Source organism: Mytilus galloprovincialis, chromosome 4 (genome assembly GCF_965363235.1).
Source record: "Mytilus galloprovincialis chromosome 4, xbMytGall1.hap1.1, whole genome shotgun sequence".
In the NCBI taxonomy this organism is placed as follows: Eukaryota; Metazoa; Mollusca; class Bivalvia; order Mytilida; family Mytilidae; genus Mytilus; species Mytilus galloprovincialis.
Genome location: NC_134841.1, coordinates 25,596,965 through 25,612,836, shown reverse-complemented (window position 1 = coordinate 25,612,836; position 15,872 = coordinate 25,596,965). Strand labels below are relative to the sequence as shown.

General features: G+C 32.8%; 1 protein-coding gene across 2 annotated transcripts; it reads right to left on the bottom strand.

The window, feature by feature from the left end:
* Positions 1-526: 526 nt before the first annotated feature.
* LOC143071699 (uncharacterized) lies at positions 527-6,715 on the bottom strand. 2 transcript variants are annotated; one of them, XM_076246188.1, is made up of 4 exons: positions 6,460-6,715; positions 4,800-4,884; positions 4,268-4,326; positions 527-3,598 (listed from the first exon to the last, which is right to left on the bottom strand). In XM_076246188.1, exon 4 carries the CDS (start codon positions 3,021-3,023, stop codon positions 1,518-1,520), a length of 1,506 nt encoding a protein of 501 aa, XP_076102303.1. In that variant the 5' UTR covers positions 3,024-3,598; positions 4,268-4,326; positions 4,800-4,884; positions 6,460-6,715; the 3' UTR covers positions 527-1,517. The 2 variants fall into 2 exon arrangements, with proteins under 2 accessions (XP_076102303.1, XP_076102302.1); XM_076246187.1 differs by lacking the exon at positions 6,460-6,715 and having other exon boundaries at positions 4,800-5,285.
* Positions 6,716-15,872: the final 9,157 nt, after the last annotated feature.

Sequence of the window (15,872 nt, the reverse complement as noted above, 5' to 3'; positions counted from 1 at the left end):
ATACGAGTATTTATCATATCTTAGCCACCAGAATGACCCTTAGCAACAGCACTGTATACTAAGCAACCACAGCCTTTAATATCTCTTCAAGGTTTATGCAACCCCTCATGTGTTGACCAAAGCTAGGTATCTACTGTTAGGTGATTACATGACAGTTGTAAATAACTTACATTTTGTTAGCTTTTTAATGCTTAGAAACTACCTAGCAACCGTATCCATTGCGTAGCAACGACCTTTCTCTATATGATTTACGCTGATATTGTACTTTTCTTATGTTAATTTGTCATCTATACGGTTTTGATATTTTGTAGATTTATCACTATCCAACTTGAAGCTTGGTGTTTACTAAACGAAAAAAAAACGCCACCCCCCCCCCCAAAAAAAAGTCTTACGAAAAAGTTTAAAAAAAAAAAAAAAAAAGTTATTTTGACCTTCAAGGCCTTCTCATCATTATATCACAAGTATTATGTTAAGTCCTTGTACAATAGCAGTTAAGTTAAAAAAAAAAAAACAGAATGCATTACTGGAACTATTGATTTATTCAATGATCAAACAATTATATAAATAATGAAATAACAGGCAGTTTTCTTTGACAAAATTACACAATGTTCTGTGAATGTTCGTGGAACCAATGAAAATCATCCTTTGTAAAAAGTTCCACTGCATATAGATGAAATTGAAATCGGGAATGTGCATGTCAAAAAGACAACAATCTGAGTATAGAGTATAAACCGCCAAACAGGTATAACTTACTACTAGGTTAAGTATGTATTACGCAGAAACTTGTAAAAAGCATCTTAAGATATAGTGTAATATGGACAACAAAATGTACGCCATTGGTCTGAATCATAACTGTCGGATGTTTGTATTATAAGTGAAGGTAATTAGATAAACCTATCATAGTGCATAATCATATATCAACACATTTCTTTTGGTATATATGTACATAATACCACATAAACAGGGTAATCTCCAAAGTGACCAAAGTCTTGTTTATTAAAGACACCTAGCATCACACGTGATTATCACACGTCAATCAGCTCCAATGAGGAAAAACTTTAACAAAATTTGCTGACAAGGTGTACCAAACTATCTTCTATTTCAGTATAATTGTAGTTCATTATTTAGATTTAAATATTGTTTAATGTAGAGTATGTTCAGTAAGAGCAAAAATACTGATACCTAAGCTATGACTAAAACTCATGTGGATCTAACCTCATTGGCAATCATAACACATCTTCTTTTTTATATATCTGACATGTGACTAAAAATGTGTACAAACATATTCTTATTCTTAATTAGTGAGCAGATAATTAACAGTAGATCAGCGAGAAAAAAAAGTATTCAACATTAAAATCTAAAAGAATTCCGCAAGACAAGAACAATTTTAATTTTGATCTCCGAAAAAAAATCGTTTGTTAATACAACAATGAAAAAAACCACCCCCTGTTAAATAAATTCACTATATCTATGCATTTACATCTTAACCTCTGTCAATAAATATGAGTGTCAGAGATTCACTCCTCAATGAAACCGTCACTATCAGAATCGGAATCTGTTTCAAGTGGCACATCTTTTGCATTCAAAATTGAATCTGCATATTTACACGTGCTTGGTGTCTCTAGTTCCCACCTGCTATAACCAAGGTACCACATTGTAGATGCAATATGCGCACAACAACCAACCACCCGGGCGCCAACTTTACAGGTGCAATACCAACCAGTGACTTCATCTCCACTAAATTCAATCCATAGACTGTACACTCTTGAGGACGAATGTCTGGATGTTAGTTTTACTCGTAATAGATTAGGACGGTCACGGCAAGTCTGGAGCATGTAATTGTCATCAGATAAATGGCTTTCTGTATATCTTGGGGCTTGCTTCAGTTGATATACTCCCATAGTAATATCTCTGATTTGTTGGAGAGTAAGTTTAGGAAAATCTAAAACGTTTTCCGTGCCATTTACTTCAGAATAAATAGCCTTTTTGCGAATTAAATTATTGTCCTCGACATACTTCTGTACCTGGTTACCAAGCTGTGCTTTATCCAGCATAGTTTGGCCGATCTCTTCATTGCAAAAATCATTAATCAGTGGAGCCCGGAAGCAATTAATAAATGCAGAAACAATTCTGACAAAATCTCCAATATAGGGAACGAAGTGGTTTGAAACGACCTTGTCGAGAAAGCGCCACTGTTTAATGCGTCCATTGGCGCTTTCAACTACCCATCGAACTTTTGTTATGAGTCTTGAAGAATTTGCCTCCTCGGTAGTGTGTTGTTTTTGTCCCTTTTTGATGAAACAAGGCATCTCTACTTTCAAGTTCATACTCTCAAGGAAAGCTTGAGCATCTCTGAAACCTCTGTCGACTACTAATACGTCATCGTCCTTTATCCATTTCTTTATATCTTCAGCATTGGTTTTAAATAAATGCTTGGTAATTGAGGCATCGTTGTTGTGGCCATTGGCATAATATGGCCCCAAGACACTCAAAATGTAGCCATCAGATCCAACTATAATCATGGGCTTGACTAAAGGTCGATTTTTGTGCATACTGTAGGTTTTCTTCTGGAACTTGTGGTATGAACTTTTCTGTATGTATATGTATGTCCCATCTAGGATCAGAACAGCTGTGTCTTCATTGTTTCCTGTAAACAATGTTTTGGCAGTTGGAGTTGTATGGCTCTGGGCAAAAACGGAATGACTCATATGGTTAAATCCTAAAAATGATGGAACAAAATTTTTAATTAGAGATTCTCGAGCTGAGTGTACGGCTCGCTGTATATTGTAGGACTTAAGGCTGAAAAGAGTTCCCAAGATTGTGTTCGATAATCCAGTGCGTAATTTTACTAGGAGAATAGCAAGACATGTTCTTATTGAGCGTACCTCAGAGTTTCTTAAGTCTGTAACATGTGTGGCGACAACGTCAAACTGTTGTTTGGTGAGTCCAGTGAGATTAACAAAATCGTCATCTGACATAGCTATCTGGACATCAAAATTAAGTTTTCCAACATCTTTTAGCATTGACCTGGTTCTATCCAACAAGTTGTTTACATCCGTACGGTTGAAGAATGTCGACGGAGAAGTATGCTTTAATGCTTTCAGAGCCTCTTGCTTGAAGTATTTACCAACAAGGTGATCAGAACAACACCTACTGTTCGTGGAAATAAAGATGCCCTTGTCTATAAATGTTTGTGTCTTGGCTTCATTGGGAACAACAATAAGTTTATGCCTATTTGAATTCTACTTCTTACAAACAATACACATACGGTGTGATTTTGTGGTAGAACATATTGGAAGTTGTATGGTTTTTGGACTAAGGACGCCTCCAGAGCTTGGTTGTTTTTTTTCATTGCTTTTATTTTTTTCTGCAACATTCACATTGTTAACTAATTTGTTAGCCTGAATTTCTCGTTGAATTCTTGTTCTACATTTTAAGCAAATTGCGTCATGTTCGTACACATGTCTTTTTAAAATTGACTCTACATAGTTCCGTAATCCAGAATTAAATATTGCTCGTCGGTTTGTCTCTTTTAAATGCGTTTTCATACATATAATGCAACTGAAATTTCGTGGGGTAGGCATCCTCACAGCATTACCTAAAAATGAAAATGAAGGAGAAATTACTTTAATTATTTAATCCAAAATCGTTTACTCTAATTTAACCTTTATTTTTAGTTGTATTATTTATCTTCCTGTGAACCATAATGCAAAAAACAGGAGCAGATTAAGCCAGTTTCAAAAAAGAAGGTGGAAGTTGTTCATACCTCTTTTGACCCGGCTCGGAACAATATTTTCCGTAATATACCCATATTAAACAGAAATCAAATGTATCTATACACAAGTATAATGACGAGAACGTTATGCTATTATACAGTCGCGGTAGTTTGAATATTCAACAGATGGACAAGGCGAATGCAATATAGTTCCTCGTTTAGACCGGGTGTGATATGCTGTATAAGACTAATTGTATAGTGTCTAGTATGCCATACGAGATGCAAATTCATGCAGCATATATTTAAACATGCAGTAACAGTCTTAGAACATTGTGATGTTTGAATGGTGGCTCTCATCAGTGACGTTAACCCAACATTAAGTTTCCCATATATCATTATTTTTGTTCAATAGCAGATCACCTTCAATGCCGAATCATTTCAATCCAGCTGACACTTGTGCTTATTGTATGGTCTTGTGCCGAGAAGACCCTTGCAACCAGTTTTGTTAAATATGTATAAAATAATTTAAAAAATAGTGTTGTATATATTTACCATTCCTTATGTTTCTTCATTTTTATCAATGTAAATACTGTAACCCCTTATGGATGTACCTGAAATAGATATCGAAATATATGTCTAATATATAATGAGCGGCTGCAAAATTATTTATCTTTATTAAACAGCCTAAAAAGGCTATATTCTCTTATCTTGTAAAATATATAGTAAGGAGGCATCGGCTACAGACATGTATTTCACATTCTGAATTATAATACAATTGATAAAAAAAGTGACCGAAGACTACAACAGTCATGCTGCTGATATCGAATTTATACTGAGCCAAATTGAAATATGAGAGAAATTTTTTTCAAACAAAAGTGATTAAGTATTAAGTCTTATAGTAATTTTTGGGGTCCTTTATAGCTTGCTGTTCGCTGTGAGCCAAGGATCCGTGTCGCAGTCCGTACCTTGATGTATAATGGTTTACTTTTATAAATTGTTACTTGGATGGAGAGTTGTCTCATTCGCACTCATACATCATCTTCCTATATCTATATATTATACATGTTTAACAAAATAACTATACCAATTTCGAAAACAGGCATACGAACGTCCATGAATTTCATTATGTGGTGTCCATGGTTTACATAATCAGGATGTCAATTCTATATCTGTAATAAGACAGAAAAATATATATTATATGAAACCTTGCGCATCAGGTCGTCCGAGCATTTGTGTAACGTTTAATTATGTTATGATATATGTATATATATTTATTTTTTCATTTTTACTTTAAAAACCAAGGGCCGGAAAATCTATCTTTAAAAACATGTTAATGTTATCTGTTGATAGAAGTTAAACCTTAAAATATTTCGTGTATGTCTGAAACAACTATGTTATATCTACAATTTATATATGAACTCCCTTTATAGCCGATTTCGTTGAGTGTGTAGGCAAAGGTAATATCTTTGGTAAGCTTGCTTGTTAGCTGAACCATTCAGTCATTATTAGGTCAGGTGTACTATCCTCTTTTCAAATGCATTGATCGTCCAAAAAAAGGGGATTCAAACCCCCAGACCCCCCCAGACCCTGGATCCGCCACTGCCTAAGTTACCTTTGGCTACACACTCAATGAAATCGGCTGTAATATTATTTCTTCAAATGACTTCTATTTAACTTCTCTCAGAGACGAAATCAAAAGTTCAATGTAGGATAAAAATTCACATAGTTTTTCCACTAATCCCCCCTCCCCAACTCCCTTAACTTAATTTGGGAAAAATGATTGACCAATAGGGATACATGTTAAATCGAAGTCAAAGAAAAAAAATAGCAGCCATTTTATCATTCCACCCAAGTTATTTGATATAAGTTTGCTATACAAATGTACTTCATTGATCTTTTGATGTCGTCCCATATTGAAAAAATGATTCCAAGGGCAAAAAAAATTGAATGAGGCTCAAACTTGGAATAAAAATCTGTTGCATATCGTTTGAAGTGACTAAAACTTTATGTTTAGAAATCAGACTAAATTGCTGGCTATTATATCATGAACTCGAGCATTTTTCTGCTTTTCTTTCTTTTTTGAAAGAAAATAAAATGATAAAATGATACAAGTAAAAAAAATGAAAAAAAAATGCTACTGGTAGTGGTGAGATTCGAACGTAAGACGCCCGGACCAAAGGCAACGGTGTTCCCATTCGACTACGTTGTCATCAGGACAATTACAGTGTAAAACGACATACTTATTACTATTGTTTTTTTTTTTTAATTTGTTATGTTCTCCGTTAATTCTATTTGTAGTCGAATTCATACGGAAATTGGAAATTATTTTACTTGCAAAAATTGTTAAATTTTCATGTTAACTCATAAGAAAAATCTCCGGTTAATGATACTGTAAGGCTGAAAGCAAAAAAGGTTGTTTTCGGCGGTAGTCAATTTCGCAAAGTCGTCTGCAACCGGACCGATATTTTGTTCCCAATTTTCACATATTCTGAGTATATTTTTTACTTGAAACGAAAAATTATTTTCATTCAAACTCTTTGTAGCTGTAATTTATATCATGACTCAACCGGTCTCAGGTACACATGAAAATGGCTGTTTTATCGTGTGTGCCAAATGCCGATGATACGTTTTCACCAGGCATTTGTTTGTTGATCCAAAATGGTTAAACAAAATCTAGATTGATAAAAAGAAAAAAAAATACAATTTGAAGAATGATTGCCAAATCTCAAAACTAAAAACCTCACCTTTGGAAATATTCTTGATGTAGTTGGTGGTGTCTGGTAATCACAGCTGAATGCGGAGTTTTTCAGCCCTTTCTCCGATTTCGCTCCGATTTTACTATTACGGCGAAGTTGTTGTTTTTTTGGGAGATAGTTTTATTCATATTTGAAGGCCTCCGCCAACGTGAGCCAAAAGTTTCTCTTCATTATCAGAAAATTCTGTTTGAATGCTATCCTTATCACCATTCTTTTCTGTGGCTCACGTTGGCGGAGGCCTTTAAAAACGAAGAATTTCAGTCCAAAAATCAACATTTTGGTACCTTTTGATGTAATTAGGTAACTTTAAGCAACCCAAAATCAGATTTCTGCTTTACCAAAAATTAAAATCCGCATAAGCTTCTAAAGAACAGATATATGCAAATTATTTCCGATTATAATTTCGTTTATTTCATGAAAAAAAAAAATTTACAAAAAAGGGGGCCAAATACGGCCCTTAGTGTACCTTGTCCTTTCAAAGAAACTTAGAATTCAGCTGGCTCGGGCAAAGTAGCCCTTATAGATGGATTTTGATATGTAATATATATACATTGTAGGAAGATGCGGTATGAGTGCCAATGAGACAACTCGACATCCAAGTAACAATTTATATAAGTAAAACATTATAGGTTCAGGTAGGCCTTCAACACGGAGCCTTGGCTCACACCGAACAGCAAGCTGTAAAGGGCCCCAAAAATTACTAGTGTGAAACCATTCAAACGGGAAAACCAACGGTCTTATCTATATCAAAACGACAAACGAGAAACACGTATGAACTACAGTGTATGACCAAAAATGGTAAAAATTCATCATGCAGCTGCACGCCACATTTTGATTGGACGTTCATGTGTTCTTTTACTTTGCTCAAAGTAGGTTATCGTACGATAACTTAAAAATGCATAAATAACAAATACGGAACAATGATATCCCTTGATACAAAAAAAAAATCCCTTTTCCTTTTACTTGCTATTTAAAAACAGAGGTTGGTTAATGGCCCCTAATGGAGCTACGTATATGATAAATACATATAGTTTTTACAAGCATCAGTCCAAACGTTGTCTGAGGGAGCAATCATTTAACTTCAAAAATGGGGATATGGTTGTTTTATTGAAGTGAGAAAAAAATCGCACTAGGTGCTTACAATTTTATTAAGCTTTTCATCGCTATTGATCAAATTATTTTGGTTCAAAATTTCACACTATAGCGTATGGGGGATATCTTTGATTTAGAATATTTGTTTTGTCCTCTGCTTGCACAGATTTTTTTTTAATCAAACTGGGGTTTAGAATATTTTTTGTACCATTCTGGAAGTATCCAAGTAAAATAAAAAAAAAAGTGTCAACACCTTAGTGAAAATATTTATATATCAGATTCCCAAAAAGATTACCATTTATCGCTGATATAAACTATTCAAAATAGTTTTTAATTTTCAAAATGCCGACACCTACAAATGGATTGCTGGGCGCATAATGTACAGCGGCAACTTTTACATAAATATGAAGGCTGAAAATAATGTTTATCATCGTTTATATGATGAATGTGTTCAGATTTTACAAAACCAGAACGATTACTTGGATGTTAACGTTTCTTTTTTTTTTTTTTTTTGCCTTTTTATTTATTTAATTTGATGTCATTGGCTTTTTTTTAACTTATTTTGATTCGAGTGTTTTTGTTAAGTCTTTTGTAGACGTAATGCGCGTCTGGCGCAACACAAAATTTACATCCGAGTATCTATCTATGGAAAGTTTATGTAGATACCCTTTAACAATTTCCTGATTCTAGGATACTAATATTTGATCTTAGTTTTAATTTAGGCGTAAAGAGATATCAAAAAACCTCCCACATACCAGAGCTAGCACAACGTTCATTGCGACAGCTTGAATTCATATTTCCTACAGTACCAATTCTTAGAAATGAAAACATTGATACAAGGCAATATATGATCGTCATGCAATCGATAAAAAATGAAAACAAAACGTTATAAAAATTACGACCGAAGCTCTTTTCTGGATCAGGAACGCTCAAAGCTGAATGTCTAAGGCCAACAATTATTAAAGAACAGAAATAGTTGATTAAAACGTTAAAGATATATTCATCTGCGGACCTGATTGCAGAAAGTAAGAAATCGTAGAGCAAAACAGAAACGTTTGAAATCAAATGAGATAATACAACGTGTATTGAACCATTTTATTGCTTAAAGTCTAGTAGAAAATATATATACATACTCAACCTAACCATACTATTTGACCTACTGCGAGTTGGTCAGTTTTTACTGTTACTTCTAAAATATGGGTGCTGGGTAAACCATCAAGTAAAATGGTCATTATCAGAGCCGTGTGTCTTGTTTTAAAATGGATTTTCTTCTTTTAAGAAATATTTATTTTGTCATCCTATTTTTCACCGCTTACAACTGTCCGTGCCTGTGGTTTTATCTTATACATTAACTTTTATGTAGCAGCATGTTTTCATTTCATTTTGTTTCGTTTCGTTTCGTTTTGCTTTTCTTTTGTTTCATAGTTTACAGGTACACCTCTTTTCGCACCTTTTCTATTTTTGATATTTAAATCAAAGATTTAAAAAATCAAACATTCAAAAAGTGAAATAATCAAATTGCACGTTAGGTTTAGTATTTTTAAAGTTTGATCAAATTTCTAAACTATCAAATTTTAAAAACGATATTTAGAATTTTGATATTTTTACGGAAGCGTATTAGCGCCACACATTTTTTTTTTTTTATTTTTCTTCTTATGTTTGCGTTGTAACGCAAACCTTTGCGATATAACGCAAACCTTTGCGTTATAACGCAAACCTTTGCGTTGTAACGCAAACCTTTGCGATTAACGCAAACCTTTGCGTTATAACGCAAACATTTGCGTTATAACGCAAACCTTTTGCGTAATAACGCAAACCTTTGCGTTGTAACGCAAACCTTTGCGATATAACGCAAACCTTTGCGTTATAACGCAAACATCTTCATTTCAATTATTCATTAAGTTTTGTATATATGTCCGTCTGTCATTCATTTCGGATGTGATTTACTAGTATATAAAAAAAGAAACATACATACAAGGCCAAATCATTATAATAAATATGCATAGGAATAATGGAATAATTGAAGTGCAATTATACATAAATTAAGACTGATTTGTGCATCAGAAAAGTATATAATTTAACAAGAAAATACAGTCATTCCCAAAAAATGGGTACAATTCGAATGTAGACACTGTTAAAAAATAAATTTCAACTGAGCAGAGAGAGAGTGTTGTTTTCTTCTGTGTCTATATCTAGTCTGTCATTTTTTTAATTTTTACTTACACCATTTTAGTTGTTTTCTAGTTTTAGCATTTTTTGTAAGACAAGGTAAGTATGAACGTATCGGAGGTTAGTGTTGTATAAAGTCATCTTAAAAATTGCATTAGAGAAAAACACAAGATTTAAATCCAGGCTCATGTGAAATGGGTTACATTTACCACCATAGCAAACTGATTTATACGTATTATTCTGTATATATTGATTATACTGAAAGCAAATACCAATTTTAAGGTCTGAATTAATATAGTGTTTAAAAATAATTTAAATAAGTAGTTTTCACAACTTATTTAGTAATACATTTAAACTAATGAAATGTTATGCGGTATAATATTTTAGTTTCATAATACAGCTTTCCAGGAAAAACCCTATTATTTATGTTTTGAGACACTTGTATGTATTTTTTATGCTTGTATTAATCCACACCCCCATCTTTGTTACGGAGGTTGATATCAAACCAGTATCTGAATGCTGATACATAGTAACACTTAACTCTTTAATGCTAGCTTTTCTAAACAATTTATTGACATTACAAACTAAAAAACTGTTTTCTATCAAGTTATATGTTTCTTTTAGTCAAATGGACTTGTTCTTGTCAAAATCTCCGTAACGATTCATGAACTTTCACTCAAAAATATATTTTACCTAAACCGAATACTGTTCAACTTAATTTCATTAGCTCTATACAGATAATGTCATCTTCTTTCACACTATAATGTATGTATTATACTCAACTATGAAGTTTTGGAGTCAAAATAGTTTCATTTCGAAAATTTCTATCCTCCGTAACGACATTTAAAACCTCCATGACGGACAATTCCAATTCTTACCAACAGCAAACATATAAATGAATGTAAATATTGGAATTAAATGACAAACAAGACAACAGAATTAAACATTTTTCTTAGTAAATCGTTATCTAAAAAGAGTAAAGTCCTGTTAGAGAAAAAAAACTTGTTTTCCTTAAATTTCTATCCTCCGTAACGTAAATCAATGATGTCGTCTATGATTGACATCGCCTTTTGATTTTTATTAGTGATAATTGATAAACTGATTTGGTATCTATAACAATGTACAAGAATTTCAATTGGTATGATCGTGTTTACATGCATCTTTAGATTTTTTTTATTTGCATAACCTCCGTTACATTGATGAGTCCTAAATAATCTTGAAAATGTTTGCCATAAACCGCTGTTAAAGTTATGATTGTCGTCGTAATTACACAAGTTGTGTTGTAGACTATTTTAAATCTAAGAAAATGGCTGATATAACGTTTATTAAACGTTATAATGTTGCTCACATAATAGGGAAAAAACAAGTTAACCTACCTTTCTCAAAACAACATTTTTTTTTCTCAAAATCTGTATTTTGTTTGTCTGTTTTCTTTATAATAAATGATGTCTGCTACAAAAAATGACTTTCGGCAGTGTCGGCAGCCGCTGATACTGATAAAAAAAGTCTGACAACTTAACTGTAAATAACTGCGTCACGGAGGTTATTTAAACAGAGGTTAGTTTTATTTACATTATACATGGAAATATGTAACAATATTGTTGAGTTACTTTCTCAAAACTGATTATTGAGAAGCTTTATGGTTGCTTTCAATGAAATAATCATCATTTTGATTTGTTCTTGGTTTATAGTGCGTTCCAAAATACGCGTTACGTAGGTTGGATTCTTATATGCGACAATCGAAAAAAAGAGAAAGAGAAGATTTTTTTTTATTTTTCGTTTCATTGCAATAAAAGTTAAAGGCAGGATTTTAAAATTTGATGTATCAACTTTGCTTAAAGTCACTTTGGGCATGATTTCCAATCATATAAATATGTTTTGACTGTACCTAAAGATACGTTACGGTAGGTTATATGTTTATTGGCGACATCGGTTTAATGGGTAAATCAAAGTGTATATTACGGAAGCCGATAAGGGCCATTAAAAAAAAAATTATGTCGTAATTACGACATAGCATGTCGTAATTTCGACATAACATGTCGTTATTACGACATCGCTATGTCGTAATTTCGACATAATATGTCGTTACAACGACATCGCTATGTCGTAATTTCGACATAACATGTCGTAATGACGACATAGCTATGTCGTAATAACGACATCGCTATGTATATAAAAGAATATGTATTATGATTGCCAAGAGACTAAATGACACAGAAATTAATAACTATAGGTCATATCATAATGCCCCCAATAATTAGAAGAAAAAAACCGTATAATCAGCTATAAAAGAGGGACTAAAGATACCAGAGGGAGAGCCCCCGAAATGTTGTGTGGCAGACAGTGTTATTAATTAATTGTTAGCTCCCTTGGTAAAACTCCAAATTTCATATTAAATGTATTTCACTGTTAAATGATTTACATGAAGGTTAATAAGTATATATTTGTTAATTGCAAAGCTTTTGCTATTTGAATTCATTGGTTAAGATATTTATTTATATTGTAAAGTTTAATATTTATATCGTGGCAAAATCTTTGGTCACCTTCTTTGGTTACCTTCTGTGAGAAACTTATATATTACAGATCCCATTTCATAGTAATACGTTATTTCCTGTGGAAGGGTGGTACAGTTAATCATGGTCGACATGGACTAAATTTGGTAAAAGAATAATATATGGAATTATATGAGGACTCAGTTTAAGTACTACCAAGGCAAACCAAGCCTTCCACCTCCCTGTAATTAAGCGTAAACTCCATGGCTTGTTGTAATAATTAAGTATTGATTGCTCTGTGTCTACTGTCAAATCGATTTAATAATGTTTACCCTTTAAGTTATTTCAACTAAAAATGCATTACTGTCGCAAGTAATGTAGGAAGGAAAGATGGGACGGAAATAGATATAGGAAGATGTGGTACGGTTTTCCATAAACAAATTTTTTTTTAGATGTACGAAACTTTTGTCATATGATGTTTAACTTTCAAGGTGCATATCATCTGTCATTGTAAAATTTCTATATCTTAATTCAACCCCAATACAAATATATTTGATACTCTGCAAGTAAATCGAACATTTTTACCCTTGGTTAAATTTGAATAAAATTGTATTTTCCCTAGCACATAAGTTGTCAAAATACACCCCTTCAATAACTTGAACATTGGCTTGAGAATTATTTCCCCAAGTCATCTATAGTGTTTAACTTCTGATATACATTCTAAAATATAGTAATCTACTCCTGGATCTTCCTCGAAAACGGCTTATATAATCCCGGGTTTTTATTAATTCGATGAAACGGTTTTCGTCGCGGTTTGGGATTTGTCTTTCAATTACCTCTATTTCATGCACAAGTTTATATTGACGAAAAGTTCCGGCTTTGCTAGTACAGAAATTTATTTCATCACGACAGTTATAACATGAATAGCAGAACTACGGAAGCCGATAAGGGCCATTAAAAAAAAAATTATGTCGTAATTACGACATAGCATGTCGTAATTTCAACATAACATGTCGTTATTACGACATTACTATGTCGTAATTTCGACATAACATGTCGTTATAACGACATCGCTATGTCGTAATTTCGATATATCATGTTGTAATAACGACATCACTATGTCGTTAAAACGACATAGCTATGTCGTAATAATGACATCGCTATATATAAAAGAATATGTATTATGATTGCCAAGAGACTAAATGACACAGAAATTAACAACTATAGGTCATCATAATGCCTCCAATAATTAGAAAAGCCCCACATAGTCAGCTATAGAAGAGGGAGGAAAGATACCAGAGGGAGAGCCCCCGAAATGCTGTGTGGCAGACAGTGTTAAAAATTAATTATTAGCTCCCTTGGTAAAACTCCAAATTTCATATTTAATGTATTTCATTGTTAAATAATTTACATGAAGCTTAATTAGTACTTATTTGTTAATTGCATAGACTTTGCTATTTGAATTCATTGGTTAAAGATATTTATTTATATTGTAAAGTTTAATATTTGCATCGTCGCAAAATCTTTGGTTACCTTCTTTGAATAGATTCAGTGAGAAACTTATATATTTTATAGATCCCATGGAATTATACCCGACCGTGTATCTAATATTCATTCCTTCAAAGGTATACAGATAAAATAAACATTCAATCCTTCTAAGGCAAGTCAAGCTATCCATCTCCCTACAAATAAGTGCAAACTTCAAGGCTTTTTTGTAATAAGGTTGAATTGAAGTATTGATTGCTCTATTTCTACTTTCAAACGTTGGGCACGATGTTCCTACAACGGTTAGCATTTAAAACAGAATTTTCGAAAGTTCATCCGCAAAACAAAATAAAAATAAAAATGTTAGAAAACACGAAACAATATTGTAACAAATTCAGTATATGTTTTAAATTATATTTTTACAGCTCTTGATCATATATACTAAGTAATATCTAGTTTGTTTGAGGATTAGAATAAGAAAGCCATGTGAAAAAAACGGATGTCCAACGTAACATTTATGAAAAACTGTTTTAACTCTTATGTAAAGTGATCCTATTTCTTATTCTCTGATCTTCTTGATTCTTGGCAGGAACAACGACATGTGTTGGTTCTCTGTGCCGTTAAAGCCGTTATTTTGCCAAATTTCATTTGACTCGGTGGCTGCATATTAAGCTGGAATAAGAAAAATGTCCAACGACGTTTTTCATTAACTCAACGACTGAAAGTGAATTTTATAAGTAGATATAGCAGAAAATGAATAAAAAGAGTAAGACAATAATAATATCTAACAAAAATACAAATATTTGCCTCATGTGAGTTCAAATATTGCCCAGAGCTCCAGATAAGAATTCACAAATTGGGGTTTTTACCCACCATTTTTTTACGTTCTTGGGTAATAAAGATTTTTAATTGCATTATTAATTTCAGTTCACCCCTCAAGCAAATATCAAATTGGGTTTTTAACCACTAAGCTCCTTTATGTATTGGGTTTTTTCATCAACACAATATTGAATATTCAGGCATAATCACATTATATCAACCTCAGATGTTTTTCCATCTTAAGTATGTGCTAGCTGTTTTATTTAGTTTATTCACTGACGAGCAATTGTACATTTTATTTATGTCCCGTTTTAAACGTTCTTCCAATTTTTTATTTTCTCACAACTTATATAAACTGCAACTGGTGTCACTAGTTGGACAGTAACTAATTACCTTTCTAGATCCCATATGATAACCCTACAGTTTAGTTGGGGTAGGCGTGGTCCGGTTAAGTGTTTAGATTTTTATGTGAAATTTAGGTGCTGTAAGAAAGTTTTGCCAGTACTTTCACCTATTTGCCAAACCTACTTTAAAAAAAAAATAATAAGTAGTTCACAGATTTGAGATATACCTTTCACTTTTTACAACTGATTTCGTTTTTGACGTAACCCTGTGTTTATCTATCTAGCAATGTTCTCTTTAAGGTATGCAAACACGCACGTGTGTTTGATAAAAACACTACATGTAGCTAAGTTTTGTTATTATCATAACTTTCCCTAAGCTATCAAAAAGAAAGAAGATGAAAACATGCGGACATTTACTTTCGTTTTAAATCATTGTATGTTATGATAAGTCCCGAGCAATTCGAAAAATATGACAACATGACACACGCTAATTGGATAAACGCCGAGAAGATCGAAATGTTTTCATATTCACGTGTACCTGTTGAGCAACGGAAAATTCCAACAGGGACCCATTTCAGCTACTTGATGCGGGGCTCTATTTTTAGAACGATAGGACATTTCCAATTATAAATATTATAAAATAGATTTACGCTACGACTGTGATCAGATAAGGGTAAATAACGCAAACGATAGCGAGTAAAAGCGTTAAAAACTCATGGTTTTGGCATATAATTGGGTTTTCCTTTGAATTAATTGGGTTATTGAACCCTGCAATGGGCAATTGCATTGGGTTTTTAATTATTTTTATTGCGTGATCACGCAAATACGCAGCTTATCTGGAGCTCTGATATTTGCTGATTCAATAAAATCTTCTCTACACAGTCGTTTTTCTAACGGTAGCCATTTTGTCCAAGTTGATATGTCATTTTTCAAAGCAGTTAACGCGTATTTTTTATAATTGATAAAAACAAAAGTTAGATACACGAAGAGTAAAAAATGC